The sequence below is a fragment of the Vulpes vulpes genome, chromosome 4 (assembly GCF_048418805.1).
Source record: "Vulpes vulpes isolate BD-2025 chromosome 4, VulVul3, whole genome shotgun sequence".
Classification (NCBI taxonomy): domain Eukaryota; kingdom Metazoa; phylum Chordata; class Mammalia; order Carnivora; family Canidae; genus Vulpes; species Vulpes vulpes.
In genome coordinates, this window is record NC_132783.1 from 27,834,336 (window position 1) to 27,850,986 (window position 16,651).

At 36.4% G+C, this 16,651-nt stretch overlaps 1 protein-coding gene across 4 annotated transcripts in view; it reads left to right on the forward strand.

The window, feature by feature from the left end:
* The window catches only part of SEC24D (SEC24 homolog D, COPII coat complex component), a 102,088-nt gene that overhangs the window by 27,876 nt on the left and 57,561 nt on the right, over positions 1 to 16,651 (forward strand). For all 4 annotated transcript variants that reach the window (XM_026013459.2, XM_026013460.2, XM_072755355.1 and 1 more), the window contains exons 7-8: positions 2,239 to 2,350; positions 5,233 to 5,360. In XM_026013459.2, the coding sequence (XP_025869244.2) occupies positions 2,239 to 2,350; positions 5,233 to 5,360 (240 nt within the window). The remainder of the gene's footprint in view (positions 1 to 2,238; positions 2,351 to 5,232; positions 5,361 to 16,651) is intronic.

Here is a 16,651-nt window from a genome sequence, read left to right on the forward strand (position 1 = left end):
TAGGAGGACCATTCAGAAGTGGAGCTCTTCCTCTCCCCCTCTCTTTCACTACCCTGAGCAAGCTCAGATAATTCTTTAAGCAACCTGCCTTAGGTGTACACATATCTCCTTACCTTTTTTCTCCCTTACTCTTTTTGATCTCTCAAGAGAAACACTCTTTTTTTTTCTTTCCTGATTTTATTTTATGATCGCATTATATTCTGTTCATAGCAGATAAGTAAAAAGTAACACTAGTGGCAGATCCTGTGAAGGAAAAAGAAATCTATGTGTTTTGAGGTAGCTTTGGTATTATCAAGGGTCACTGTCATCATCAAATCGAAATCCTGTAAGTACTGAATCATAGTCAAAATCTCTATTGAAATTTCTGTGTATTGTTAAATTTCCAAGCCTGTTTTTTCAAGAACATGCATTTAAGGTAAATTTTAAAAACCTATATTTTTTTAAATTACTAGAAGTGTTTTAATATTTCTTACTCCCCTGGTAGTATTCCAGCTAAGATGTGAATTAGTTTAGAAATACAATTACCACATATGACATTGTTTCTTTGGAGGCTGTGCTTTTTGTAAGTTGTGAACAACTAATTAAAAATAAGTTTTTTTAGAAATGTAGTCTACTTTAAGATTGGAAACTATATTCAATATGTAGATTATTGTGGCTTTTAATTTGGTTTCATATTTGACACTTCATTGGCTGAAATGATTACCTTAAATGTTGATTATATATAAAGTTCTCCAATTTTGAAGAAATCAGATTAACCTTAAGGTTGAAATATAGGATGTAATAGTATTTTGATTTTTGTTTGCTTCTTGTCTCTGTCCATGGTAGCTTTTGGTCTCATCTATATCTTATAGTAGTTATGTTTGATGTGTATGCTATATCTTTAATAAGAATTCAGATCTTATGAAATTAAAAAAACATAAATGTATAGATTTGAAGGGAGGTTACATCTATCTCTGATACACCATAAAACCAGTATCAGTGCCAGATAGGCCTGCTGCATTGGATGCGATGGGAGGGCAAAATGGAGAAGGTAACATTTCAGAGTTTGGGGGAAGATAATTTTCATGTTAATAATTTCTTTTGGAATCTAAAAAACTGTGTATCTTCCAAAGGTATGTAGTGCATTCTGGGCACTTGTCTCATTTCTCTCTCTCTCTCTTTAACCCCCTTGTCTCTTATTCCATGTCTCTTGTATCTCTTATTCCACGACAAAAGAAGTGAGGGCAAGAAGAAGAGGAGGAAGATAATTCTTAGGATGCCTTTGTGTTTTGTTAACTCCATACTACTAAATTTTGCTTATTATTTTAATCCCTAGACATATACAACAAAGACAATTTTTTTTAAGATTTTATTTATTAAAAAAAAAGATTTTATTTATTTATTCATGAGAGAGAGAGAGAGAGAGAGAGAGGCAGAGACACAGGCAGAGGGAGAAGCAGGCTCCATGCTGGGATCCTGACATGGACTCAATCCTGGGACTCCAGGATCCTGCCCTGGGCCAAAGGCAGGCGCTAAACCGCTGAGCCACCAAGGGATCCCCAGAAAGACAAATTTTTAACTCTATGTTATTCATCAATAAATATTTAAGTAGAGAAATACAAAGTGTTTCCAAATTAGATGACAAAACTTAGGGACTTTTTTTCTTCTGATTTCTATGCAATAGGCAACTTCCAAGTGGAAACACTATATTTGTTTTTTTACTGTTCCATGGAGCAGGGGTGAGGTGGAAGAACTTGAAAGGCAAACTGAAAAGACAAATTTAAAGAGAAAAGTTAAAGTGTTTTAGGTGATACTGTAAGTCATTTTTTCTGGATTTAATGATTTTTAGCTTTGCATATTTTCCTTTAACTACAAAAGGTATTTTCTTTAAAAGCTATTTTCAATTTCATTTTCTACCAGAGTTTTTTTTTATGCTTATCTATGGTGCCAATAAACAAATTGAAAGAAATGAAGTTCTTTGAAGGGTCAGAGCTCAGAGTATCACAGAACAGAATTTAGCACCTGCTGCTCTAAAATTGTGGAAGTTTCAAAAGTGGAACTGAAGGTATGGTAGGCTCATGGTAGGCTCTCAGTGAGCATTTAATCTGAAATGAATGGAAAGGATTTAGAAAATGCCTATTTGTGTGTGTGTGTGTGTTTGTGTGTGTGTGTGTGTGTGTGTGTGTGTGTATAATGAAATGGAGAGGGGGAATGTTTGGAAGGGTCTTACTTTAACTTGTTCTTGATATCTTATATCAGATTCAGGTGATCGAGAATGACAGAGCCACAAGAGGAGGACAAATTTATGCCACCAATACCAGAGGCCAGGTCCCTCCCCTGGTCACTACAGATTGTGTGATACAAGATCAAGGTATTTATTTTCACTAATATTTTTCATTGCGGTTTTAAAATTTTCACCATTTTTTAAAAGGAAATACACTGGTGTACCCTTCATAAGGCTACATTGACTGGGGACCTCCTTATAGGTGATAATGGGGACCAACTTACCATCGATTATTCAAGTACAGAGATGTATTACCAACTGAATTCTCTTTTTTGCTTGTAGAAGTCTAGAGAGAGTCTGATGAAATATAGTTCAATATACTAGTTTAAGAAAATTATTTTAATTTATAGGCTTAAATTAGTACATGCCCTAGTTTGGTTTAATGTATTTACTACATTAGAAACCTGGCCAAGGTAGCATGAGTAGAGCAGTAGGGGATTGAACATGAGAAATCCACACACCTGGTTCTAGCCCCAATGATATATTTTTTTTCAGCAGGTCCTTTAAGATGTAGGTTCTGTTTTTCCAATTTTTTTTTAAAGATTTTATTTATTTATTCATGAGAGACACAGAGAGAGCGAGAGGCAGAGACACAGGCAGAGGGAGAAGCGGGCTCCATGCAGGGAGCCTGACGTGGGCTCGATTCCGGGTCTCCAAGATCATGCCCTGGGCTGAAAGTGGTGCCAAACCGCTGAGCCACCCAGGCTGCCCTGTTTTTCCAATTTTGAATTCAGATAATGAAAGGCCGAGCTCTGTTTCTACTAGCTATCCAATATGTGCTGCTAGTTTAATATTTTCTGTTCTTGTGCAGGTTTGCTCTTTCTAGGAATATGTAATTATTCCATTGTTCATGGCAAGTTAAAACACAGGCTGATGAAATCGTTAGTATTTGTTTCCTGAACTTTTTTATCCTCCTGCACTGAAACTCTGTAGCCATTAAACAAGAATTCCCTATTCCTCCTCTCCTTGCAGTTCCTGTATCCTCTATTCTGCTTTCTGTTTCTGTGAATTTGCCTATTCTACGTACCTTGTGTAAGTGGATTCAACACTTCCATACAACACCAAGTGTTCCTTATAGCACATGCCCTCCTTAATCCCTGTCACCTATTTAACCCACCCTCCCACCCATCTCCCCTCTCTGGTAACCATTAGTTTGTTCTTTGTAGTTAAAAGTCTGTTTCTCGGTTTGCCTCTCTCTCTTTTTTCCCCTTTGCTCATTTGTTTTGTTAAATTTCACACTTGACTTAAATCATATGGCATTTGTCTTTGTCTGACTGATTGACTTATTTTGCTTAGCATAATATTCTCTAGCTCCATCATTGTCATTGCAAATGGCAAGTAAATCCAATGGTCTTACTGATCTAGCATTACTACCTGGCACAGATGATCATGCTTTTCCTTAATGTACTTTCTTCACCTCTGGGACACCAGATGCTCCTTGTTTTTATCCTTTTCAGTCCTTTAATTGATTTCTCCGTTTCCTCTGACATCTTTATGTTAGAGGACTGAGTACTTAGTTCTTGGTCATCCTCTAGCTGCAATTATTCCCTTAGAGGTTTTAAAGTAGTTTCAGGGTTTTGGTTTGTTCTTTTTTTTTTTTTTAAGATTTTATTTATTCATGATAGACATAGAGAGAGAGAGGCAGAGACACAGGCAGAGGGAGAAGCAGGCTCCATGCAGGAGCCTGATGTGGGACTCAATCCCGGGATTCCAGGATTGCACCCTGGGCTGAAGGCAGGTGCTAAACTGCTGAGCCACCCAGGGATCCCCTTGGTTTGTTCTTTATAGAAAACTCCCAAATGTGTATCTTCATCAGTACCAGACTCACATATCGAGTTGTTTACTCGGCTTTACTGTTAGATTGCTTGCTAGAGTTCCCAAAGTGGACATCTCCAAAGCCAGATTCCTGATCTCTGCCCACATACCCATTAACACATCCCTTCCCTTCCTGCAGTTTTTTTCTTATCAGTTGGTGGCAACTTCATGCTTCTGGTTCCTCAGGCCAAAAACTTTGGAGTCATTCTTGATCTCTTTCTTTCCCACCTCCCATCTTCACACTTCATACTCACTCCCATCAACAATCAGTGTATTTCCAAAATATGTACAGAATATGGTCGCATGTCATTAATTCTATTGCAATCAGGCTGGTCCCTGCCATCACCATTTCTCCTCTGGTTACTGCACAACCTTTGTTACTTCTCTGAACTCCTCACCAGCTGCTGTGCCCAGTGTGTGCTCTATTCCAGCCACACAACCTCCTGTTACTCCTCTACCAGGCCAGATATGCCCTGACCCCAGACACCTGCCTAGGTGAATATGCCTTCCTTCCTAGGAGTCTGCTCAAATACTACCTTTTCAAAAAGGTCTACTCTATAACTGTTTAAAGTTGCAGTCTGTCTCCCATTAAGATACCCCCTAACAAGATAGAGTTTTTTTCATAGCATTTATCATCTTCTAATGACCTATGTGATTTACCCATTCTTTGGGTTTGATAGTTATTGTCTGTATCTTCTGTAAGAACATAAGCTCTACAAGGAAGCAGTTAGGACAATGCCTAACATTTAGTAGACATTCAATAAATATAAATATAAACATAGATTATAGAATTGCATAATACTAGTCTTTTTAGAAATCATGAAGTTATACAAATAAGGCAATGTGTTATCTAGAATTATAAATATTTATTTATTTATTTATTATTTATTTATTTATTTATTTTTTATTTATGATAGTCACACACAGAGAGAGAGAGAGAGGCAGAGACATAGGCAGAGGGAGAAGCAGGCTCCATGCACCGGGAGCCCGATGTAGGATTCGATCCCGGGTCTCCAGGATCATGCCCTGGGCCAAAGGCAGGCGCTAAGCCGCTGCGCCACCCAGGGATCCCCTAGAATTATAAATATTTAAATATTATAGGGCAGATATTTTTTTCTCAGCAAATTTTAAGTGTGTTCCTTTGAACATTTCAGGCAATGCTAGTCCTCGATACATTCGTTGTACAACATACTGTTTCCCGTGCACTTCAGATATGGCCAAGCAAGCTCAGATTCCATTAGCTGCTGTCATCAAACCCTTTGCCACAATTCCTTCAAATGAGGTAAGAATGATAAAAAGAGCAATTTAAAGGGGTGCCTGGCTGACTCAGTTGGTGGAACATGTGACTTGATCTTGGGGTTGTGAGTTCAAGCCACATATTGGGTGTAGAGATTACTTAAAAGCTTTAAAAAAATAGCAGTTCAATAATTTACCAATTCCAAAATTCTTCCTTCATCATTGTTTTCTTATACATTATTCTGTATTATAAACAGACATCTGGAGAATATTTATGTAATGCAAAAACCTGTAATCCTTCAATTCACTAGGAAGACCAAAATCTGACAAAGCTCTGTTTTCTGACAACCTGTATAACAAACACTGAAGGACAGGGTCACTTTTGGGTCTGTTGTAACAATGTGCATATTCTGGAAATATGGAATGTCACATAGTGACAAATACTAAAACTTCTCATGTGACCTATTACCTGGATCGGGGGCCCCAACATGTAGGTGTTCTGGTGAAGGAAGCTAACAGAGCCTAAGGTTCATGGTCTTACTGTATAGATGCTTTAATAGTCATGGGGCCAAGGTGCTCATAAACTCTTACTTAAAGTCAGTATGACTAGAAAGTGTATGTTTTGACTTGGAAAGATGTATATATGATTCATTGGGAAAAAAAGATGAGAAGTGGTGTTTATTTAAGATTTCTGATGTTAGGATGATGTTAACGGGTGTTGTGACTGAGACATTCCCTCCAACAATGCTGCCATTCCTTCTTTTCATGCCCTGAATGGTGGATACCCACATACACACAGAGACACAAGGTACTATAGTAGTGGTAGTCAAATAGGTGAGAAAAAGCTTTAATTCTGGCTGGAGCTTTGCTCATAATCCCATTGCAGTAACCCAGTAAGCTATACTGAACCCTGATGCCTTTTGCTGCCCAGACTGTCTTCCCAACTTAAACTTCAGCTTGGCTGTAATGATCCCTCTAGGTTGGCTGATCCAGTGAACACCTAACAGCACTAGAACAAATGGCAGGGCGTTTGTACTAGAGAACAGATTTGTCTCTATCTGTGGGCTGGCCAGGCCAGCTAATATGGGTGGTAGGATGGCATGGGGATAGGGGACAAAGGGTCTGCACAGGAAAGAGACGGTGTGCACGTGGCTAGTGGTTTGCATACTCTTTGAAATGTCCACTCATTCTCCTTATGGTGTGGCAGAATGGTGCCCTCTCTGTGGGAGTAAAGTGAACTGGGTTAGACTAGGGCATAGAGGAGGCTGTTCCTGGAAGCCAGTCTTATATGCAATATGGTCTCATGTTTGTAAATCAAAATGTACTTTCAGTATTTACTTAAGTATGGTCTCTTATGTAATGGTCCCAGAAATTTAATATGTCCATAAAATCCTCTTTATTAATAAGAATAAGGTAGGCCAGTATATGTTAATAGAGATCCATGTTAAATATAATGTGTTTTAAATAATAGAAGTAATTTTTAGCTAATTTTTAACATTTGATTATGAAAACTTCAAGCATATCGATAATTTGAAAGAATTTTATGGTGAACACCTAGATCCTACCATTAATATTTAACTATATTTGTTTTTATCATCTATTGATTCATTTATCCATCAATCCACCTTTTTCTTAATGCATTTCAAAGTAAATTGCAGAGATTAATTAGTACGCTTCCCCCTAAATACTTCCACCCCTTCCAACAACCTTTCCCTGACAACCATTGTTCTGATTTTTTTCCACCGTAGATTTATTTTGCTTATATAAATATATAAATAGACTTCTAGAATATTCACTCTTCTGTGTAAGGTTTCTATCATCAGCATATGTTTTATTATTTATTTATTTATTTTTTAAAAAAGATTTTATTTATTTATTCATGAGAGACACAGAGAGAGGCAGAGACATAGGCAGAGAGAGATGCAAGCTCCATGCAGGGAGCCTGATGTGGGACTTGATCCCAGGACTCCAGAACTGCCCTGGGCCAAAGGCAGATGCTTAACTGCTGAGCTATCCAGGGATCCCCATCAGCATATGTTTTAGAGCACCATAAACATGCTATTGCATGTATTAGTAGTTTGCTCCTTTTTTTTTTTTAATTAATTAATTTATTTATATCAGTCAGAGAGAGAGAGAGAGGCAGAGACACAGGCAGAGGGAGAAGCAGGCTCCATGCACCAGGAGCCCGATGTGGGATTTGATCCCGGGTCTCCAGGATCGCGCCCTGGGCCAAAGGCAGGCGCCAAACCGCTGCGCCACCCAGGGATCCCTGCTCCTTTTTTTTATTGCTAAATGGTATTTTATTGTATGGATGTACTAGTTTGTTTATCTAGTCTTTTACTGATGGACATCTGGGCTCTTTCCAGATTTTGGCTATTGTGAATAAAGCTCCTATAAATATTCTTGTACAAGTCTTTCTGTGAACATATATTCATTTCTCTTGGATTAATAACTGTGAGTAGTTTGCTGGCTCATGAGGTACATGTTTATATAGTTTTATAAGAAACTGCCAGACCATTTTCCTAAGTGGTTGTACCATTTTACAGTTGTTCTAACATTGTATTAGCATGCCACTTCCTCATTATCCTGTGTTTGGTGGTGTTGTCTTTTTAATTTTAGAAGTTCTGATGGCTCTATGGTAGTATCCATGTATTTTTATTTCAATTTTTGTACTTTGAACAAAAATTAAAAGAAGTACAGTGAATAAATATCACATTCATATACATAATTTTTAAAAGGCTTTTATTTATTCATGAGAGGCACAGAAAGAGGCAGAGACACAGGCAGAGGAGAAGCAGGCTTCTAGGGAGCCCAATGTGGAACTTGATCCCAGGACCCTGGGATCACATCCCGAGCTGAAAGCAGATGCTCAACCACTGAGCCACCCAGGTGTCCCAACAGATGTTAACATATTATCATATTTGCTGAAAATAATTTTATGAGAACTAAAACTTCATAGTTACATATGATATTTCCTTTATCAGGCCATTCCTCTCCCTCCCTCCCTTTTAGGGGCAGACTCTGTAATGAATTTGGTATGTATCCTGTCTGTATGAGACTATATTTTGACCTCATGCTCATGAATCCATATAGTAATATGTAGTATTGCTTTGGTTTTTAATGACTCAATTAATTTAAGTAAAGTATAAACTTAGATGAAAGAGGTATACAATGAAAATGGTTCCTTCCTACCCTTCTGCTTTCTTCCTTAGAGGCAGTCTTTACCTATTCTTTATGATTCCTTCTAGAAATGAAAAATTTATATATCAGCATATAAATATACATCTTTAAAAAAATAAAGATATAAATAAGAGTATAGCATACATACACTTCTACAGCTTTCTTTTTTCAACTAAAATGTCTGGCACTCCTACTGTGTCACTACCTACAGAGCTGCCTTATTCTTTGCAACAGCTGGGTGGCATTATATATTAGTAAAATAACCACTGTTGTAACTGTATATCAATTTTAAGATGCATAATAAGATCCCAGGGATGTGAAAATTTAAGATACGAACCCTAAAATTGAGGGAAATACAATAACATTGAGAGTGTCCAAAAGAATGTTATACCAAACTTTTGACACATCTCTGAGGGGAGTGGGATTGCTGCAAATGTGCACTAACTCATTCCTATGCTATCTGAATCATGTTACAGTAATCTATTATTTTCATAATCAGAAGGTTACACTTCAGGATCCCTGGGTGGTGCAGCGGTTTAGCGCCTGCCTTTGGCCCAGGGCGCAATCCTGGAGACCCAGGATCGAATCCCACGTCGGGCTCCCGGTGCATGGAGCCTGCTTCTCCCTCTGCCTGTGTCTCTGCCTCTCTCTCTCTGTGTGTGACTATCATAAAAAAAAAAAAGGTTACACTTCCTCCTTGAAAGAAAGCTGGGTAGCAACTTTACTGTGTATCAATATGGGGATACATGGGATTTCTGCCCCTAGGGAGTGTTAGCTTGAGTGCACCTTCTTCACAGCAATGAATCTGTACAGTTTTCAACTGCACACTAGCAAAAACATCTCCTCCCTGCTTCTCCCCATGAGACAGCTGCCCTGGGCCAAGCACCCATGGAACAGAACAAAACTTCCAACAGTTACTCATACCCAAAACCAGAATCTGTAATCTTCTTGTTATCACCATTTAGTATTAACAGTAAAATTATTCACTAACCTGTTCCTGAAAATAAAACTTAGTATTTAGTTGAGAAAAGCTTTCAAATGTTAGTCTAAGCCTACCCTGCCCCTGCTATGCATATATACATTTCATACACAGACTAAATGCGTATGCTTTCTATTTAACAAAGTTGTTTGATCTCACCAAATACTAACTCCCTACCAGTGTGAAGTTTTCCTTTGGTGAAAGCTTATGCTGCATTGTAGTCCTTGTGCTTCCCAAAGTAATAAATAGATGAGATTAGAGTGGTGGCTTATTTTTGGAATCTGACTTAGGGAGAAATTCTACTTGAAATAATAGCATACTTTATTCTTTTCATGTTGCGAGAGACTACACTGACCAGGTAATTGTATTTTGACAGTACTTTTTTAAAAAAAGATTTATTTATTTATTTATTTATTTATTTATTTATTTATGAGAGAGAGAGAGAGAGAGAGAGAGAGAGAGGCAGAGACATAAGTAGAGGGAGAAGTAGGCTTCCCATAGGGAGCCCAATGTGGGGCTCACTCCAGGATCCCAGAATCACACCCTGAGCCAAAGGCAGATGCTCAACCTCTAAGCCACCCAGGCATCCTGGAACTTTTATTTATGTATATGTATATGTATATGTATATGTATATGTATATGTATATGTGTGTGTATATATATATATATATTTATAGAGAGAGAGGGAGAGAGAGGTGTAATTGACAAATGTAATTATATGGTATTTAATGAATATACTCTATTTAGGAAGGATTGCTGTCTTTTACATAGCATGGTCTCCTGGATTGAATGAAGACATTCTCTATTTAAAGAAATACATTTACTTTTATTTGTTGAAATAAACAACAAGTTCCTAAAAGTTGTGCTCTCAAAAATATTGTCTTCTTCTTTGGGGATTAACTGGGCCTAGATGAAGTGAGCCACTAGGAGTGGTGAACCATCACTGCTACACTATGCTGATGGGCTGGATAAGGTAGGATTGGGGTCTCCCAACAGACTCTTATCTGTGGCTCCCATGACACCTTCCTGGGGTATTTTTTTTAACCTCCCAGGCAGGGAACATGTAGTTCCCTATGTTTTTTTCCTGATTTATAATATTGGGGTTCACCAAAGCATGGACTTGGGATCTTCTCTCTTTAGGCTCCCTTTCCTTACAAAGACTAAATATTATCTGTTACAGCTGCTGCTGTCACTGATGAGACTAATAGTGGTCAGAGCACTTAATGAGCACAATTAAGGGAGTTTTTAAAAAATGGATGGTCACTTATTTAATCTTTCACATCAAGCTGTTTACTTAGGTTGAAAGTCATTTATTTAACCTTCACATCACCATCCCTCTATAGATATAAGGAAGCTTAGTCAGAGACTTAGGGAACTTATTAAGGCCAATGGCCACTAAATAACAGAGCTAGGATTCCAACCCAGGCTGTCTGACACATAGGTCCTTAACTCCAAATTACTGTGCTGTTATGTTCTCATTCAATCATTCCTACATTTTCACATACTCAAATGCCTTCCTGAAACCTCTCCTTGGGTACCTCACAGAAACCTCAAACTTAATATGTTTAACAGTGAATTTCTGACCTCTATACCCTAAGCCAGTCCACTGTTCCATATGTCCATAAATGGTACTATTGTATATTTTAATTGCTTGAGCCCGAAATCAAAAACTAAATATACAATTATAGTTAATAGAAAATGAAGGACATGATGATTTATATTTATAACCTAAAATCAAGGAAATAAATTTTAAAGTATCTTTCTGAAAGGTAAATGGGTTATATAAATACTGTTCATCTCCATATGAATAGCATTTGAATTTATTTTCTTTTATAATAAATGACTTGCTTATTTTTAGGTATAGTAAAATTTTAAGATTTTATTCCTTATCTGACTAAAATTGCCATCATTGCTGCAATTTAAAAAGATATCCCTAAAGATATCTTGATTTGGCATCTATCAAAAGGATTAAAAAAGGATTTAATACAGTTTTTTTTTTTTAGTTGGTTCTATTTGACAGAACCTTTTAAAGCATGCTATTGTGTTAGCAACGGCCTATAAAAATAAACCTAATCCAAGCAGTTATGATTAGAGAATGTTCCCTGTGAGCACTTGCTTTGGAGATGTGTGCTATTTACAAGGGCATATATATGTCATCATTATTTAAGATTTCATGTTCCTTACCATAAATTTTAATGTTTTGTATGTGTTTCAAGTGAAACCCATTGCCACATTCAGTGTAGTAAACTATGAGGTATTTATTCAGGAAAAAGTAATTGGTTATCTTGGAAGTTCTTTTGTTTAGTAATTTGTGATTTTATTTTTGATGCTGTATTTTAAGAATAGAGATAGACATAGTATAAATTTCCACTGCAAAAAAAATTGAAGATTATACTTGATTTTGCATTTTCTTCAAAATAGGAAATCTTTACATTTTGGACAAGTGTGTACATCTACTTATACATGACATTAAATAATTTCACCTATAAAGCAGATGGCATAAGCTTTTACTGTGTCTGTGATTAGATTCAGAAATACCTGTTTATATTTTTTTAGATTATAGACTGGATATAATTGTGAAAGTAATTTCTTATTGAATTAATGTAGTGCAGATAAACTTATCCAAGCCTTTAAATTTCACTTGATTTATAATTGCCTAATTACTCTGTGATAGGAACTGAGGTGAACTTTAGGGATATGAGGGAAAAACAAGACCAGTTACTGTTGTCTAGGATTTACAGAAAACTTGCAGGTACCCAGCTAATTTTTGTGCAGTATGGAAAAAGCTATGATGAGGAAAACTGTTTTATGAAGTTTAGGTTCAGGGAAGTTTTACCATAATTATGACTTAATAGAGAAGCTTGTCCTATTATTAAACACTGTTTAAATTATTTTTACCTAATGCTTGTTCATATCCTGATATATTCAGTGGATATGAAGAAGCCATTGGAAAGAAAAAGGAGTGGATGTCAAAGAACTGACAAATGGGGCTAAGAAAAAAGGAAGACTGTCAGAGATTAAACCTAACACCAGTACATTACATCAGGGTTGGACTTAATATATACATCATCTGCAGGAGGGATTTCTTGGTCATGTGTTTTACTTTTCAGCCAGTCTTGCTGGTGTGGACTGACAGTTTTTGGCAGAGCTTACACTGAGGTTTAATGCATCAGAGGAAAAAAACTCACTTAGAAGATAGCAGCTTGTGAAGTAGTTGTTTACCTGAGTCTTATAGATGTAGAAGCTATGCAGGTTCTGAGGCTATTAAAGTTGTAGAGCTGAGAGCAATGCTTGAGATTTCAAATTCCAAGTTCTTAACACTACATCTAGCTATAAATGATCTTGTTGAGGTTTTATTTAATTAAACACATAAAATAGCTTTTTCTTGCTGACAGTAGTTTTAGCAGTGGACTTATTGCTTCGGTACGCTTGTGAGGTATCTTGAAATGTCTGTCTTAACGAAGTCTTGTGATTTTAAGCTACTGCTTAGTACTCCTTGAAGGCAAAGACCATCCAAAATCCAACAGTAGCCTGGGCATACAGTAAAGGTCCTCGTTGAATAAATGTACTCTCACGGTTGGATAGATGTTTAAAAGACCCAAGTTAAACCAAGCTACAGAATACTGGTTGATTTCTAGATATTTTGGGCCTCCTAAATTAATATGTTTAGCTCAGCAAGTCTTTTATTTTTTTTTAAGAATTTTATTTGAGAGTGAGTAAGCATGAGTAGGGCCAGGGAGCTAAGGGGTGGGGTGGGCAGAGAGAGAGGGACCCTGGGATCATGATCTAAGCCTAATACAGACACTTACCCAACTGAGCCACCCAGATGCCCTCAGCACAGTAAGTCTTAATTATTAAGGACCTTGTTGATAAACATGTTACTTGATAGAAGTAAAATTTTTATCTTACTTTGGCTATCCTGTTTTATTTTGTACCTTTGAATGACTACAGACTTCCCTTATATTCAAATTCTCTTCTCTAACAAACTCTATGGGTAAAGAAAAAAATTATTTGAGAGATTGTAGATGTATTCTAGCACATAGTAAAAATATACATATCAGTGTATTCAATCATCTATTAATGAGGGCTTATATTTCATCATAAAGAGCAGGACAGTGAACAAGTAGGAAGAAAGTTTGATCATAATAAAGATATTTCAGGAACCAATAAAAATAGACTATCTTCTCCAAAGTACAATAGATAGTAACCAAATAGTGGAACACTGGATTGGGAGTCAGGAAATGACTTTAGGTCTCTATTGTGCCTTATATTTTGACTTTGGGCCTTTATTCCCAAGAAGAAGAAGTCTGACTCTGATGTCCCATAGATCTAGAAGACTGCTAGTGTCTACCCTACATTTCCACTCTTATTGTGCATTCAGTGTAGATTACCATGAATGTATTCTGTATGTTATTAGAAATTCTTGTAAACACATTACATGACCCAATCCAAAGTGGTTTCATCTATATTGTATTTTTAATAAAAGAAACCTGGAGTGTATTTCTCACTTAAAAAAGCACATGAAGATTGTGACACTATGGACTTTTTACATATAGCCCAAATTTAGCCAGCTTTAGTGAAAAACATGCCCTGAATGAAATGGATTATGACATAATATTATGTCCTTTAAAAAACTTTAAGAATATTTATAACTTAAATTATTCTGAAATAAAAGCTTCAAGAGCCTGAATCTATTTTTAATATGTGCATTATAATCTGAAGTTGTCTGCTTTAATGCAATATTTTAAAAGGTATTAACATAAAAACTTGGAAAAAATAAAATATATGTATTCAAATAGGATAGAATTATGACATTTAAAATACTTCAATGTATAAAGTTACTTTAGAAACTGAATCTTATCCCTTAATGATTTTGGTCACTTTATTTAGTGCTATGAAAAGTTTGGCAGCTGAAGAACAGAATGTTGTCCCTTTTTTAGAATGGTCTTACAGCAGACGTATGGGGAGAGTCACATTTGTCAGGGCAAAGGTTATTAGAATTCTATTTTAAGTTATACTGTAGAAGATAAATGCACCAAACTTATTTTCTCAATCACTAAATTATTCATGTAAATCTTTATTTTTTTACTAAATGGAGAATACCTTCAGGAGAAATAAGAATAAAAAAAAAATTCTGCCTTGATTTAATTTTCAGCGACTGTGAGTTTTATGACTTTCCATGCCTGGTGATGATTGAATGTGTGACATCCATAACATAGGAGTCAAGATCAGTCTCATTGGATGTAGAACACTGGGCATTTATGAGTAGCCACACATTGGAGAGGAAATATTTTAGCGCCTCTTGCTCTCATTTTCATCAATTCTAAGGCCCACATTTTCCTCACATTTTAACATTTCTAAAGCAGGAATATCTCTAATTAACAATGACTTCTTAGCATCGTGTCTTGTTCAATTGGAAGCTTTTGTGTCTCTTATAATTTATGAGATTTTAGAATCAGTGAAATACACTATGCCTTACTTCATGGTTCTAACTTAACTCAAATTTTGTGGATATTTAGATAATACAAGGGCTTAAAATTTATGCAGTTGATGTCTTCTTAGTGATCAAGTATGAGAGAGTAAAATATTTTAAAGTTTTATATTTCAAAGCTTGATAGGCATTCCACTGATTAGAGACTATAAATAAATAAAGAAAGAAACAAAATCCTATTTTGAGAAGAAAGTGAGGAAGGAAAGTAGGAAGGAAGGGAGAGGGAAAAGAAAACCTTATGCAAACCTTTCATGTCTGAAAATGACACCCAAGTTTCTCTAAAGCACAGGTGATTTTTTAAAAAAGATTTTTTTTTAATCATAACAGACACACACAGAGGCAGAGACATAGGCAGAGGGAGAAGCAGACTCCTTATTGGGGGGGTTCCCAATGCATGACTCAATCCCGGGGTCCTGCCAAGGGCAGACGCTCAACCACTGAGCCACCTAAGCGTCTCGCACAAGTGATTCTTGAAGTGATTCTTTGTCAAGAGTTGAGCATAATTATGAGTAAAGTAAGCAGGAATTCTGGAATCACATGAAATTGGGTGTACAAATCACCTCTATGGACTTCTGGCAGTGTAACCTTGAAAGTACTTAACTTTTTAGGCCTCATTTCTCTCATAAGTAAAATTATAACTCCTTACCTGATAGTTGCTTAAAAATAATAAGCAAGGGAAGCCCCAGTAGCCCAGAGGTTTAGCGCCACCTTTGGCCAAGGGTGTGATCCTGGAGACCCGGGATCGAGTCCTACGTCGGGCTCCCTGCATGGAGCCTGCTTCTTCCATCCACTGCCTGTGTCTCTGCCTCTCTTTCTCTCTGTGTCTTTCATGAATAAATAAATAAATAAGTAAATAAATAAATAAATAAAAATCTTTAAAAAGCTGGTATAAGGAATGATAGTTACTTTTGTTGTCATCTTTATCATTATTATTATGATTATTTGCTATATAATAATTAAATTCCTCCTTGGAAAATTTTATTTAACTCAGCAATCATTGACTTGGGGAGTCTACTGTATACAAGGAAGAGAAATACGAACTACAGTAATTTAAGTTTACTTGAAATGTATACATTTAAGAGGGATGTTACATATACTGTCAGTGATTCTAGCTACACATCTTACCTAAGAAGGAGAAATTGATACAGACTTCACATTTATATTCACATGTAAGTGGAAAGAGTTAGCTGCTCTTTTGTATTTTTAAGAAGAAATCTTGTATGTTACCTGTTTTTTAATAGTATATTGTAATTTTCTGTCTTTACTCAACTGATAAGCACTCACCATTGCATAAACATTTATATAGCTTTTGACTTTTTGTAAGATGCTTCATGGACATTTGCTGGAATAATTTCCCCTTAATCTCTCATACACTATCCTGTCTTTTTAGCTTAATCAATTTCTATTCAACTTTTAGATTTCAGTTCGAAGTCACCTTCCCAGGAGAGCCTTCCAGGATATCCCACATTTAGACTCCTTGTAGCTCCCCTTATACCACATGCCACAGTTTGAGTTTTTTATTTGTGTATTTGGTGGATGTCTTTCTCCCACTAGAACCCATGAGGGTAGGGAGCATATCTGATTTTTCCTCACTTGCACTCCCAAGACCTAAAACAGTTCCTGAAACATTTTAGCACTAAACAGATATTTAATATGGTATTTTCATTACTCAGTATCATTTATATAT